Source organism: Cheilinus undulatus, linkage group 23 (assembly GCF_018320785.1).
Source record: "Cheilinus undulatus linkage group 23, ASM1832078v1, whole genome shotgun sequence".
Classification (NCBI taxonomy): Eukaryota; Metazoa; Chordata; class Actinopteri; order Labriformes; family Labridae; genus Cheilinus; species Cheilinus undulatus.
Window position 1 is genome coordinate 14,896,600 of NC_054887.1, and position 14,994 is coordinate 14,911,593.

The 14,994-nt window shown below is 37.8% G+C and overlaps 1 protein-coding gene across 2 annotated transcripts in view; it reads left to right on the forward strand.

The window, feature by feature from the left end:
- Window positions 1-1,180: 1,180 nt before the first annotated feature.
- Window positions 1,181-14,994, forward strand: part of scube1 (signal peptide, CUB domain, EGF-like 1) — a 152,892-nt gene continuing 139,078 nt past the window's right edge. For both annotated transcript variants that reach the window (XM_041780281.1, XM_041780282.1), the window contains exons 1-2: window positions 1,181-1,325; window positions 9,728-9,850. In XM_041780281.1, the coding sequence (XP_041636215.1) occupies window positions 1,235-1,325; window positions 9,728-9,850 (214 nt within the window). In that variant the 5' untranslated portion in view covers window positions 1,181-1,234. The remainder of the gene's footprint in view (window positions 1,326-9,727; window positions 9,851-14,994) is intronic.

The following is a 14,994-nucleotide window of genomic DNA, read 5'->3' on the forward strand; positions in this document are numbered from 1 at the left end:
TGTAACAAATCAGAGGCTGACTTTTAAAAACATGTCTATTTTATCATCTACTCCAACTGTAGCTGCATTTCTCTGCCCTGCACTCAAAGATTCCGTTTTTTTTCCTGAAGTTCAATATAACATTTGAAGTGACGCCACTAGGTGGCAGTGTTTCTCAATCATAAAGCCGGCTGGTACAGGCTGTTCTGACTGAGACAGCTGCATCAGTTATTACTGAAGGTTTGAACTCCTTTATCAGTTTTTTGAATCAGTATGAAAATCCACCAGCCCCTTACATCTTTGTCTTTCATCAGATATTGTCCTATGATGTCGATGGGGACAAGAACCTGTTATTTTACAATATTAAGAAAATCAGTGAAAAGAGAGAGAGCATGAAGAACTCTGTTGGTCAATCCATCCTGATGATCAAACATGACTTACGTGGTTTTTTTTTTTCAAAGCAACAAATGTTACATTATTTTATTTTATTTTTTTAATTAATATGCATTTTAATTTATTTTTGAAGCATAATTTTCCTATCTATTAGCAATATTTTTACTGAATTTACTTGAATTATTTTGCAGTGCTTGACTATACCATTTGGACATTTTTACAGGAGGAGCAGAGGCCCCCCAGTATTTATTTACAAATAAATAAAATAGATACAAATTTCAGTCTGCTGACTGATTAATTTTGTCACTTTTGATTCAATAATGACACTAAATACTACGAAAGAAATAGATAAAAACACACGTTTCATTTCAGGCTCCTCAAGGACCCCTCCCTACTGTGGGCCCGGGTAATCAGTACCCCCCCCCCCCAATGCCACACCCCTGGGTTTAAAATCAAACCCCTGGCATGAATGCATGAATGTGAATATGATGTCATTACAGTGCATGCTGGTGTAATGGGCAGGTGGCCAATTACTTATGTCCATATGTTTTTTATATTGGTTTACTAAATATCGGTGAAAATGAGATATCAATAATTAATAGTTCTGAGTTGAAGTGATTCTGAATGTCTCCATCATGAAGCTCCTTCATTGAATACCCTCTTCACCTCTCTCTCCTCTACCGGCACTAACCAGCCAATCAGAGGGCTCCTCTCTCTTTCTCTCTCTCTTTCTCTCTCTCCAGTCCACCTCCTCTCCTATCAGAGCCACACACACACACTCATGCACTCTCTCTCTCCCTCACACACACTCCCAGTCTAACCCCCCGTTTAGCCGAGCTGAATCCTCACACCGTCTGTCAGCATGGGGAGCGCTTGTTTTTCCCGGGACGTTTGTTTGTTTCTCCTCCTCATAAATACTTACAGCAGGGTGATGGGGGATGTCGGACCCGCAGGTAAGAGCTCCCCTTTCCTCTCTGCGTGTCTTTGGCTCTGTTGTCAGACGTTAAATGCACTTTTTTAGTGGCGTCAGGATCAGTGGCAGAGAGGAGACAAGGATGGAAGCGTGCAGAACAGCTGGAATATTCACAGGAAGTCGATGGAGATTTGAAAACGTCATAAAGTTCATTTTAACGCCACAAATTTGACATTTCGTGGAATAGTAGTCACTCAAAGTTCCTGTGATAACAACATATTAAACGATAAACTCTGAGAGCATAGTGTGACATAACATACTCGAGGTTTCAGCATGGTTAAAGGCACTTTTTCTTTGCTAACTTTGCTAAATGTTGCTAAGTGCGTGTTATATTGAGGATACATGCATGGGATTAGAGTTTTGCAAATACCAAATACCATGTATGCAGTTCCTATATAAAGAATTCACCCTCTAGGATGATTTACCCTTTTATTGGTTAAAATATAAATCAATCATAGTCAATACAACTTGTCTTTTTAGCCAAGAAATACAACAAAAACTCTTTAATTGCTACGAAGTTATGTCAGATACAAATGTCCAAGGTAAAATAAGTGGCTGCATAAATATTCACCCTCTTTGAGTCAGTGTTGATTAGATGGACCTTTGGCTGCAATCACAGCACTGAGACTCTATCAGGCTTGCACATCTGCACACTGCAGTTTTTAGAAGCATCCCCACAGCATGATGCTGCCACCACCGTGCTTCACAGTGGTGATGGTGTATTTGTTGTGATGCGCAGTGGTTGGCGTCTGCCATTTTGGTTTCATCAGACCAAAGAACCTCCTTCCACTTGACCATGGAGTCTCCCACATGACTTCTGGCAAACCCTAGTCGAGATTTAATGAGTTTTCCTTAACAGTGGATTTCTCTTTGCTCCCATAATGAAGACCCCGGGCAACAGTTGTTTTATGCAGAGTCTCATCTTAGCTGCTAAAGCTCCTTCAGAGTACTCATAGGTGTCTTGGTGGCCTTTCTCACTAGTCTCCTTCCTGTACGGTCACTCAGTTTGTGAGGACGATCTGATCTAGGCAGATTTACACATGCACCATATTCCTTCCATTTCTTGGTGATGGATTTAACTGAACTTTTTGAATGTATCCCCTGTCTGACACTTTAAAATTGTGTTTCTCTGAGTTGCTTGGAGTGTTCTTTTGCTTCATGGTGTAATGGTAGCCATGAATATGGACCTTCCAGACACAGCTTCTTTTTACTACAATCACTTAAGACACTTTAGTGAGATAGATTAAATCGCAATATGGCCTGCTGAAATTTACAAATCACAAAAGTTGAAATATTTCTTAAACTTGAAATGTGTAAAAATATCAGTTTAAAACTTTTTTTGCAGCAGCTATTTTACACACAACATGTAAACATTTAAGTTTTTTTAGAATAGAAATTCCCGTTTTATTTATTTAAAATCAGCTGACATAAAAATGATCAATCCTTCAATATAGCAATTCATGTCAAATTTGCAATATGAGACAAAAAAAATCAAAATTTGCTCTTTGTTTTAAATTGTTTTGCCCTAGTATATTCTATATAATATTATGTAGGCTATGATATAGAAATTTATTGCTTGTATTTATTGAAAATATATAAAATGAGGAACCTGAAAATCGCATATTAAATTGCAATATTGGGGAAAAAAATTGCAATTTGATTATTTTTACAAATTGTTTAGCCCTAGTGAATATTTATGAAGTCACTTATTTTACCTCACACATCCTTATTTAATTTGCATTACTTGTAGAAATATGTCTTCACTTTTACATTAAAGAGGTTTTGTTGCATTTGTTTTTGTCAGAAAAAGCCAAATTTTATTGACCATGATCAGATCAATCAAAGGGTAAAACATCCAAGGATTGAATACTTTTTAAAGTCACAGTATGGCCGATAGATTGGCTGACATTTTTGTATCTGCCAACACCAGTTTTTCAAAATGGGTTTTTGGGCTCTGTTACCTTTATTTGTAGACGACAGGACAGTGCATAGCATCAGAAATCATGGAAAAAGAAGGAGGAATGACATGCCTCTTGCTGGACTTGAATCCTATCTGTTAGTAATGTGTTGGCCATCAATGAGCTGAGACAGAGAGAGTGGGACCTTTTGTGTGACCAGATCTAGTTTGAGTGCAGTTTTGGGATTGTTCTTGTGAAGCTAAAATTTTAGAAATTAAGCTCAGGTTCCTCCCATTTCTCTTGATCTTTGTTGAGACACCTTCACCTCCACCTGTGGTCAATTAAATTGATTGGACGTGATTTGGAAAGGCACACACACCTCTCTATAGAAGGCCTCACAGTTGACAATGCATTTCAGCAAAAACCAAGCCATGAGGTCAAAGGAACTGCCTGCAGAGCTCAGAGACAGGATTACGGGGAAGTCTGCAAAAAGATTTCCAAGAGCACAGTGGCTTCCATCATTTCTAAACGGGAGAAGTTTGGCGCAACCAAGACTCTTCCAAGAGCTGGCTGCCCAGCCAAACTGAGCAATCAGGGGATAAGGGCCTTAGTAAGAGATGTGACCAACTCTGACTGAGCTCCAGAGATTCTGTGTGGAGATGAGACAAAGATCCTCTGCCAGTCGTGGCTTTATGGCAGAGTGGCTAGACTTTGCTTTGAGTTTGCAGAAAAGCACTGGAAGCACTCCCAGACTGTGAGAAACGAGGTTCTCTGGTCTGATGAAACCAAGACTGAACTGTTTGGCCTCAGTTCTCAACATTATGTCTGGAGGAAACCAAGCACTGCTCATCACCCACCCAATATCATCCCAATGGTGAAGCATGGTGGTGGCAGCATCATGCTGTTGGGGTGTTTTTCAGCAGCAACATTTGATCTATCTCTAGTAAATAAATGTTTGAATTAGCTATAAGGTCTGGACATGCTCTTAATAACATTTACTATAAAGTGGAGTGGTGTTACACTTTTTAATTTGTTGAATGATTGAATGTGAACCATGCTTTGTTGTCCTGTGTATCAAAAGCCCTACACAGTTAAAGCTCAATTGGAATCAAGACTAATTTTTTGCACATTTCTTCCCTTAAAGCTGTTCCTAATGCACAATCTGATCCCCGGTCAGTTTCCCCATGCTTCTCAGTCTTCACTGAAACTTCTGTTTCTTTGCGTAAAAGGTCAATTTCACTCGGAAACCACAGCTTGATCTCGGGGTTAAGCGCTCATTTGCTTTGATTGTGGAGTGAGAGAGCTGTCTGTGTTGATTTTTCACCCGTCAGGAAAATGGTGCTAATGATTTAGCAAAGGTGGGAGCTACTGGAGTGTAAGGCTGGGAAATCTGGACTCAAGAAATAACAGTTCCAAAATGAGGATGATAAACTTTTATATGAGTCTAGTAAAGTCAAACATCATATAACTGATACTGTTGTGCCCACTTCTCACTTGAAAATATACCAATATATCTTACGAAACTGAATACATAAGGAGGCATCTTGTCTGTGGATTTGGTGGACGGTCCACAGCTGGAGGCTGTTTGTAAATGTGGACTGAGGGGGTGGAGGTGGCAGGAGGGCTGACAAAGTCCCAGGAGGAGCAGGCAGGCAAGCAGCAGGGGCCCAGTATCGACCGTGAGGCAGCAGCAGCATTGTTCAGCCTCCCAGCACCAGGACCTGAGGAGTCAATACTGGAACAGTGAGCCGCCACGCAGAGGAGGCTTTGTTAACAAACAGATCAGTTTAAAAAAAGGAGAACATGAAAATAAGAGGATGGAAACGACTGACTGACTTGTTGCTTCTGTTCCTCTGTTTTCTACAGTGGCCTTGAAAGTTGGAGTCGTATGTGAAACATTTTATTGAAAGCAAAATCATTTCATTAAGACAAAAAAAAAAACAAAAACAAAACATAGAGTGAAAAAATTAAAATTAATGAAAAAACAAGCATCTACTTGAAAAAAATAATCAGGAAACAGAAGAGAATTTTATGAAACAAAATGTGAAAGAAATAAAAGTTATTGCACATTACACAAATTGCAAAAACAAACCAACATTTTGGGGAGTCAAATATGCAGTGAAATACAACATAATTTTGCAACCAACACACAAACAGGTATTTCATACACTGTAAAAACATTTCATGAAAAACAAAGACATTTGAGTATTTGGAAGATAATTACTGAAACACTGGTATGTTTGTGAAAAGCAAAAGAACAGAGAAGAAATTAAAAACACAGAAGTTGCAAAAACATTTTAGGAAACCAAAAAATGTTAAGTGCTATGAAAAACATTTTATGCCAAAAAAAAAAAAAAAAGAAAAAGAGAAATAAAAATATAAAAAAGAAAAATGCAAAAATATATTATGAATTGCAAAAACACTTGGGAAATCAGAAGAAAATTTTATTAAAAAAAGAAAAAGAGATGCAAATTTTAAAAAATGATTTTTTTATGAGATACAAAAACATTTTATTGAACCACAAAATTTTAGAGTTATGAAAAACATTATTTGCAAAAAAATGGCAAAATGAATTGTGCAAAAACATTTCATGAATTGCAAAAGATTTTGAATCAGAAGACAATTTTGTAAAAAAAAACATTTATTAAAGCAAAGAAATTAGATCAAAATAAATGAAAATAAAAGTTGCACAAACATTTTTACGAAACCACAAAACACTTATTAAAAATATTTAGGTCAATACAAAATAAAAGACAGAAAAAAACACAATGTAAAAAAAAATGATGCAAACACATTTCATAAATTGCAAAACCACTTGGGAAATCAGGAGTATATCATATTAAACATTTCTTGTGAAAAGTGAAAAAGAAGTACAAATAATAAATTAAAATACATTTTATAAGTTGCAATAAAAACCTTTATGACACCACAAAACACTTAGCTTTGCGCATAACATTTTATGCAAAATAAAAACAAAAAAAGAACAATGTTAAAAAAAATAATGCAAAAATATTTCATGTATTGCAACATTTTGTTCATCAGACAAAAACATTGTGAAAAGCAATGGGAAAAAAGCGATGAAAAGATGGATTAAATAAATTGTATAAATTTAAAAAAAAAAAGTGAAACCACAAAGCATTTTGTTTTATGGATAACATTTTATGCAAAAAGAAAGATTAAACAAAATTCCTCAAATTGCAAAAACATTTGGGGAATAAGAAGAATATTTTATGAAACAATTTTTTTTGAACAAAAAAGAAATAAAAATAATACATGAAAACACATTTCATAAGTTGCAAAAACATTTTATGAAACCACAAAACACTTAGCGGACCACAAAACACATCATAAGAAAGATAAAAGAATAATTCGAAAGCATTTCATGTGTTGCAAAAAAATTTGGGGAGTCAGAAGAATACATTTGTGAGAAGCAAAATAATGAGATAAAACTAAGATATAGAAATACATTTTATAAGATGCTAAAACATTTCATAACACTACAAAACAGTGTTATGAAAAAAAGAACATTTGATGAAAATACAACCCATTTGTGTTATGAACAAAATGTTTTATGCAAAAAGAAAGATACAACAGCATAAAAAAGGAAAAGGGTATTAAAACAACATTCCACAAATTGCAAAAACACTTGGGGAATCAGGGGAATTTTATGAAACAATTTTTGGAGAAAAGTAAAAAAGAAAACAAATAGTAAATACAAATCAGTTTTATAAGTTGCAAAACATTTTATGAAACCACAAAATGTTGGTGAACCACAAAAACATTTATGCAAAGAAAAGAATAAAAAATAAAATCAAAATGTTAAAAAGGAAAATAAAAATATTTAAATGAATACATTGCATGAAATCCAAAAACACAGTTCTTTTGTGTTTTCCTGAATAAATTTTGTTTATCAGGCGGTGGTTTGTAGCTTTATGAAATGTTTTTGCTTTTTATGAAATGTTTTGTGTTTTACAAAATGTTTTCAGTTTAATGAAATTCTCTTTTTTATCAAAAAAATAAAATAAAATTTTGGGTTACATTAATTTTTTTGCACTTTGTAAAAATTGTTTTGTGTGTGTGTGTGTGTGTGTGTGTGTGTGTGTGTGTGTGTTTTCATTAAACATTTTTGAATTAAGTTTTTTGCAGTTGACCATCAGGGCCACCATAGATTTCCCTTCAGCTCCAATAAAACACTCAGACTTTTTTAACAGAAGAAATATTTATTGTAAATTCAGTTTTATCGTTTATTTATTGCCTTTATAGGGCTGAGCTGGGCAGAGGGCCAGACAGAGAGCAGGGGCTCAACCACAGGCCGCTTCCTGCCGAGCTGACTGACTTACTCACTGAGACTTAAACACAGGCTGTTTATACAGTGATGGAGGCAGAGGACAAGCAGAGCAGCTCTGTGGTGATGTAAAGGTCTGCTGAATGCTAGAAATGCTGGAAAACAACCAAAAACACCACAGTTTGTCCATCTGTCTTTGGCCCCCCTCCTCTTTATGTGTATTCATTGTAATGATTTGGCCCCCTGCCCTGGGATTTAGGCCCAGGTGTGAGCAGCTCCTCTGTCAATAAGTTGATCAATAGAGGAGCTGTTAAAGCTGCTGTTCTCTGTGAGCTGTCTGGTTGTAGACCTTGACTTCAGAATTTCTCCAACAGACCAACATTTATCTTAAACATTCAGTACCAGGATTGACTGGATTTGCCAGGTCATATTAGTTAAAACTAATTCATGTTACGTTACATGCCCGTTATGAGTGGCACTGACAACACTTTTTTCATCTAGATTAAAAAAGGTCTAAATAATTGATAGATCAACAGAAAAACACTCACAAAGCCTGATTTGAGTCTGCACAAGTGGTATAAGTAAACCGTCAATATGAAGCAGCAGAGCAGAGAGACCATATAGATCCTCCCAGGACTGTCATTAAGTCAGAAATGATGAGCAAGTTGCACTTTGTATATGAGGTATTACCAGCTGTAAACACTAGGTGGCAATGTGGCAAAGCAAGATGCTAATATGAAGACGTGATAAGGCCATGAATGATGATGATCATGTTAAATTCAAATAAGATTGGGCATTTGATGTCAGAGGTGTTTCTGGTTTCTTACAGTAGGTGGCGCTACAGCAAACCTTTGAAAATAACACGTTTATGTGAAGAGGGGATGACCCTGATCATATATGTTGAATCTGAAGCAAATCAGATGTTTAATACGAAAGTTACACCAACATCCTGTCAAGCTGGCGACATCTCCAAATGGTTGCCATCACCAGTGAAGTGTCCTTCGATAAAAGAGGTTAGTGATGCAGACACATATTGAGGCCTTTATTTTGAAATGTGAGGCAAATTGGTTAAGTATAGTAAAAGATTATTTGTGTCACTTCCTGTTGCCAGTAGAGGGCACTGTGATGACATGTATGTATGTGGACATGTTCAGTGGGATTATGTTGTCTTGCCAGAAACTGTAGAAGAACACTGGATTATGTATTTAAGAGTTACAACAGGTTGAAGTCATATGGCACCATCAAAAATATTTTATTTTGAAATTGTGATGAAGATGGTGGACTTCCTGTTGGGATTTGTGCAAGCCAATAGTCTTTTTTGTAGGTCTGATGATGACCTATATACAGACCAAAAATCATAAGCCTAGGTTGAATAGTGTGCTGAAAGGGAAAAATAGGACATCTGTGAGGGAAATGTTCAATTGGCAGAAGGGGGCGCTGTGACAATGTAATGATATTTATGCATGAATGTATTCAGGATCAATGTGTAATCAAACCTATGAAGTTTGGGGATGATTTACATAAGCATTGCAGAATTATGTGTGATTACTGCTCCTGAGAGACTGCAAAAACAATCGGAAAAAAGGTTTTGTCAATTTGGCCCCTGCTTATAGCCCCGCCCCATGGTGAAAACTCAAGCTTTTAATAACTTTTGATCTCCAACTTGTCTAGAATGAACCAAAAACATCTGGGGTCAATCAGATGAAATGCCTCAGAGGAGAATGAAAAAATGTGCAAAAAAACACAAAAATTTGACCAACAGTTGACCATAATACACAATAAATAATAGAATACATAAACATCCACTGGGAGACAATTTTCTAGAATCTTTACAGGAGTTTTTAGGGAAGTCAGTGGTCCCAAATTTGCAATTCGTTTGCCATAAGAATAAGCAAAACAAAAATTCCTTCAATTTCAAAAGGGGCCTCGCTGTACGGTCGTGGCCCTAATTTATATCACTGGGCAGTGGTGTAGTGGTCCGTGTTGAAGTGGGCATACTTTTAGTCTTTATTAGGTATACTCTTTATTTGGAAGTGTATTTACTCTATGGACACTGAAAAATAAGTGGGAAGACTTTTTACCCGTGTATACCCTGCTCTACATCAGTGGACCAGTATACAAGAAAAGTCCTAGATGTACCCAACATAAAGCCCCACTAGCTCCATGTGGACTCAGGTCTAATTGTGTTTTAATTTGCAGACACAGATGAGTGTGCCGAGGGTTCAGACGACTGCCACATTGACGCTCTTTGCCAGAACACACCAAAGTCCTACAACTGCATCTGCAAGCCGGGATACAAAGGAGATGGCAAGCAGTGTGAAGGTGAGTGACCTTCTAACTGTTGGTTTTTCATTCTGAAGATCTTTTCACTTTGGAAAGACAGTTAGCCATTGCTGAGAGTCGGATGTTTTGAGAAAATCCTTTGACCGCTGAATAACCTCCTAAGACCCTGCATGTACATGTGAGGGCATTATAATTTGGTTTTCCAACAACATAGCAATAATTTCTTCTATTAGAAACTGAGATTGAGATTGGCCGGAATGTCCAGTGACATTTAGAAATTTGCTTGAAATGTTGGGATAAGTTGCTATGAAATTGACATGAAAATTTAAGGGAATATGTTTGTATATTTTGGGGAATTTGCTTGGATTTTTCAAGTATTTTCAAGGAAATTTGGGGGATATATTTTTATATTTTGGAGACTTTTCTTGGAAGTGTTGCAGAAAATTAGCTTTGAAATTTCTTATTTTGGTGGGAATTTCGGAAATGTGTTTTGGTGTTTGGGATATTCTGCTTGAAATATAATGGTATTCTAGTGGAATTTGGGAAATGTTTAGGATTTTTTTGGGAGGGGTGTCCTTTGAAATTTTCAAGGGGGAATTTGGATGGGGGGTGTGTGTGATGATTTTTGTGGGTTTGGATTTTTTAAAGGGAATTTGCTTTGAAATTTGGGGAGATTTGCTTGAAGTTTTTCAGAAATTACATGGAATTTTAGGGGAATGTCTAGGCTTTTATGATTAAGTTTCACAGCTCAGATATCAGGAGGTTAAGGAATCAGCAAACGTGGAAAGACATGAGGAAAGCAAAAGAAAGGCTTGTCCTTTTACATTCAGAAGGAAACGTTAAAGTCTAACATGCCTGAACCATTCATAACCTTTTTAAAGATGTACTCTTGATGAAGAAGAAAGAGTAACTGGTGAGGATGGCATGAAAAAAGTCTGCAAATGCAGCTTGTCACAACAATAACCTGTATTTTTCATCTTGTTGTCTTTAAACCCCTTCTGTGTTACTTTTGCTGTATGCTTTGGGTCTTTGTCTTGCTGGAAATTAAATCTTCTCCTAAGCCGTGCTTCCCTTGTAGACTGAATAAGATTGTACCCCAGGCAAGATTTTTTAATGTTTTGCTACATTTATTTTACCCTCTACTTTTACAAGCCTTCCAGGGCCAGTTGCCTAGAAGCATCCCCACAGCGTGATGGTGCCACCATCATACTTCACATTTGGGATGGTGTGTTTGTGGTGATGTGCAGTGAAGTAGCGTCTTGTCTGAAAGCACCATTTTGGTCTCATCAGACCAAACAGCTTTCTTCAACTTGACCATGGAGTCTCCCACATGCCTTTTGCCTAACTTTAGTCCAGATTTAATCTGAGTTTTCCATTGCAGTGGTTTTCTCTTTGCCACTCTCCCATAAAACTTTGACTGGTGAAGAACCAGTGGGCTACAATTGTTGTATGCAGAGTCTCTCCCATCTCAGCTGCTGAAGATTGTAACCTTCAGAGTAGACATAGAGTCTTGGTGGCCTCTCTCCTCAGTCTTCAAGAAAGGCCATTCAATTTGTGTGGAGGGCCTGATCCAGGCAGATTTACATATGTGCGATATTCCTTCTATTTCTTGATGGTAGATTTAACTGAACTCCAGGGGATTTCCAGTGTCTTGGATTTCTTATATCCATCCCCTGACTTATACTTTTCAATAACCTTTTCTCTGAGTTGCTTGGAGTGTTCTTTTGTCTTCATGGTGTAATGGTAGCCAGGAATACTGATCAACCAGTAACTGGACCTTCCAGACACAGGTGTCTTTATACTACCATCACTTAAGACAGGTAAATTGTTCCTCCAATTGTTGGCAAATTGGACCCATAATCGAATGTCAGCTAGTGAATGCCAAGCTTTCCCCCTCGATTAGATCAAATACGACCCATTAAAGTAGACACTGTACTAAAGGCTTTATACTAAAGGCAGACTCAGGTGTCAGGCCTGAAATTCAGGCCCTATTAATCACATCTGGATTGGATCTTTTAAGATGTGGGTTCAATAATGAGGCTCTTGTGTTAAAGCCTGATCACACAGCTGTTTCACAACCCCCCCCCCCCCCCCCAACACACACACACAGGTTCTCTTAATTAACGTAGAGGAAGTGGACTGAGCGAGGGTGTTAGGGTGAGACGGGGGCAGTACCTGGCTGTGCGTTCACACCTCCACTCACTTCTGCCTCAGAGCACACCACAGCTGGAGCTCTGTCAGCGACACACACGCCCCCCCCAACACACACACACACATTTTACACACTGATACACACACTCAGAATGTAATCCGCTAATCTTTTACAATGTACCACACACTCCACTGCTTATAATAAGACACATCACCTCTTTAAAGATGATGCAACCCTCCTATTACATATCCTTTATGATATTTATAACAAATTGGGTTTAATTATTGCAGTTTTTGCAGTCATTCCTGTCCGCTAGAATACCATGATACCTGCCAAATTCATTTCTGATATCTGGGAAGGCTGCAACTTTTCATATAATCAGACTGGCTGGGAAAAGTAGCCAATCAGATGGTCCAGCAGGTTGCTTTACTTTATACTGCTTAATCACCCTCATTCTGTGCACTGCGGTGAATATATCTTACAATCCTGGAATAACTCATATTTTTCTTGTTTGCTCAGCTGCAAATACTGAAACACACATATCATATCACAAGTGCAAAAAAAGATAGCGCCCTGTTTTGATATGCTTGGCACCGGAGATGGGGTTTAAATTCCATAGGGTCGCTCTACAGTGTTTTGGTATGTAGTCGGATAAGAGAATAAAAAATGAACAGTGGGCTCAGCTGATCACTGCTGAAAATGGATACATGAAGCTTTTATGTTTGAGGTTTATATTTTTAATAGTTCAGGAGATTTATCTGTCCTATAATCAGCAAACACAATGCGAAGATAGCTCATTTATTGACTCAGTAGAATGAAAACTTGCTGAAGATGAACTAGTTTAGCTGGACTATGCAGATGTCTCTGGCAGTGAAGACCGACTAAAAAAAAGGAAATATGACACCTCTGTCCCGCTAAGCTTACTTGAAGCTTATTCAGATCTGCAGATGTGTCTGAAATAAGAAGTAATGTCATTATACACTTTACAGGCAACATCACAGACTCAGATTAGACCGCTAGAAAAGCATCGACAGTGGTGTGGATAGGGACTTGTATCGATAAGGAGTATTAACAAGGGTATCAGTATAAAAGTTAATGATCTTCATCCCTAGTCCTGACCCACAAGTTAAAGAATCAAGGGTTTAGACAGAGAACTTGATTGTTGGCTGGAAATAATAGAAGGCTTCAGTATTTAGTTTTACTGACTTGTAATTCTGGCGCCGACGACAAAGTGATCCAAATTGAACCATTTAGCTAATTAATTGCGTGAATCTCTACTCAGGATACCTTGTATCACTGTTACCCTTAACTGTCTAATTGTTGGCTGACCACCAAGGTCAGCCCTACACATGGCTCTGTCTGTGTCTGAGTGACTGACTGAGTGATCCTACTTTCAGAGTCATACCCATAGACTGTAGAAAGAATTGGACAAAGCCTGTGTGACGTCAGCTGTCTGCTTACAATAGGCGGACTCAAACAGCTCTTGAAGGCAATCTGTGACAGCTTCCATATTGAAATCGCTGTCTCAACCGAACTTTGGATCAACCTAACGGCCCGCCTACTAAGCGTGACTTCTTGTCAAATAGCTAGCTAGCATTCTGGTTGACGGAAACATAGCTTTTGCCTGTCAAGCTATCATAATCAAATGAGACACGCCACTCAGTGCACAGTGAGGTTTTTCCTCAAAAAATATAAACAACTGTGGTATAAAAAATTCACCCCCTGTACAGTGAAAGCGCATGAAGACATTAGCTAATGAGACACGTTTGTTTTTTTTCTAACCAGGCTGTAAACCATTTTATTTCTTGTGTAAAAAACAGCTTTTTAACATGTGTTCAGACAGGACTTCTGGTGTACCTGCAGCCAGTCTCAAGTGGACACTCGATGTATTGCAATTTTTTGCACTTTCGCATTGGCTTTATGTTTCAGGACCGGAGATTGCCGTTTGGTTTTAACTCCCCCTTTCACAAAATAGATGATTGTTCCACTATTTCGTACCTGTACCTTGTACTACTTGATCAACAATTCTGAGCTCTTTTAAAGTTCAAAGTTAAAAAAAGTTGTCTCGGCAACAGACCAGTTTTGTTTTGGTCCCGCCATGTCTTTGTCTGTTCTGTCCGTGGGACAGACATGCGCAATAAGATAAAAATTATCCCAAACAGGGGAAGATCAATGGCTATCGACATCAACCACTCCTCTTGATCAGAATTAAATTTCTCTCCGAATGAGCCGAATCAGAGGATTTTATTCCAAATGAAGAGTTTATATGAAGCATTTTTATTCAGATCAGGCATTTATTCCCTTTACAAGTGGTTCAAGTAGACATAGCTAATGTGTCTTTAATTTTTACTATTGGGAAAACAAGATGGGCTGATTAACTCACGGCTCTATAGACAGTGTAGACAGCATGCAAATGTGTCAGCTAAAGCGTTGTAAACATTACCAATGCCAAGAGCTAGCCCTGCTAATGCTAACAGTGCAGCTAATGAGCCACACAGCAATAGTGTCTGAGACGGCATACGGAAGAAAATACTTGCAGGAGGTCTGCAGTTGAAAAAACAGTCAGGATATAACAAAGTATGTTGAGAAATATCAATTATTCAGGATTTCGAATCTATTCAGGATTGTCGAAATATATGCAATTCTGACATGTATCAATTCTCCCTGAAACCGCTTACTGATTGGCCATTTTTACAAGTCATTACTGTATAAAAACTGCAACAAAATCAAACTTTAAAACACTTTTCTTTGGAGGTCTTCAAGCAGGATGTCCCATGAGGCGTTTCCATTACATTGAGCAGCTACTTGGTTTGACGTAGCCTGGCAGCCCAGTGCAACAGAGGGTTTGAATCGATGATGTTAAATAGCTGCGCTTCAGAAAGTATTGCTTTGTTCTGCCCGAAGAAAAAGTAGCACTGTTTGGTTTAGCTGTCTGCTCACATCATGCCTGTCCATGCTGTTGTCCTGAGATATTTTAAAGTTTGCTGCAACAGTTGCTACTTAAACAAGGCGTCCCCTAATGGTGACGAAC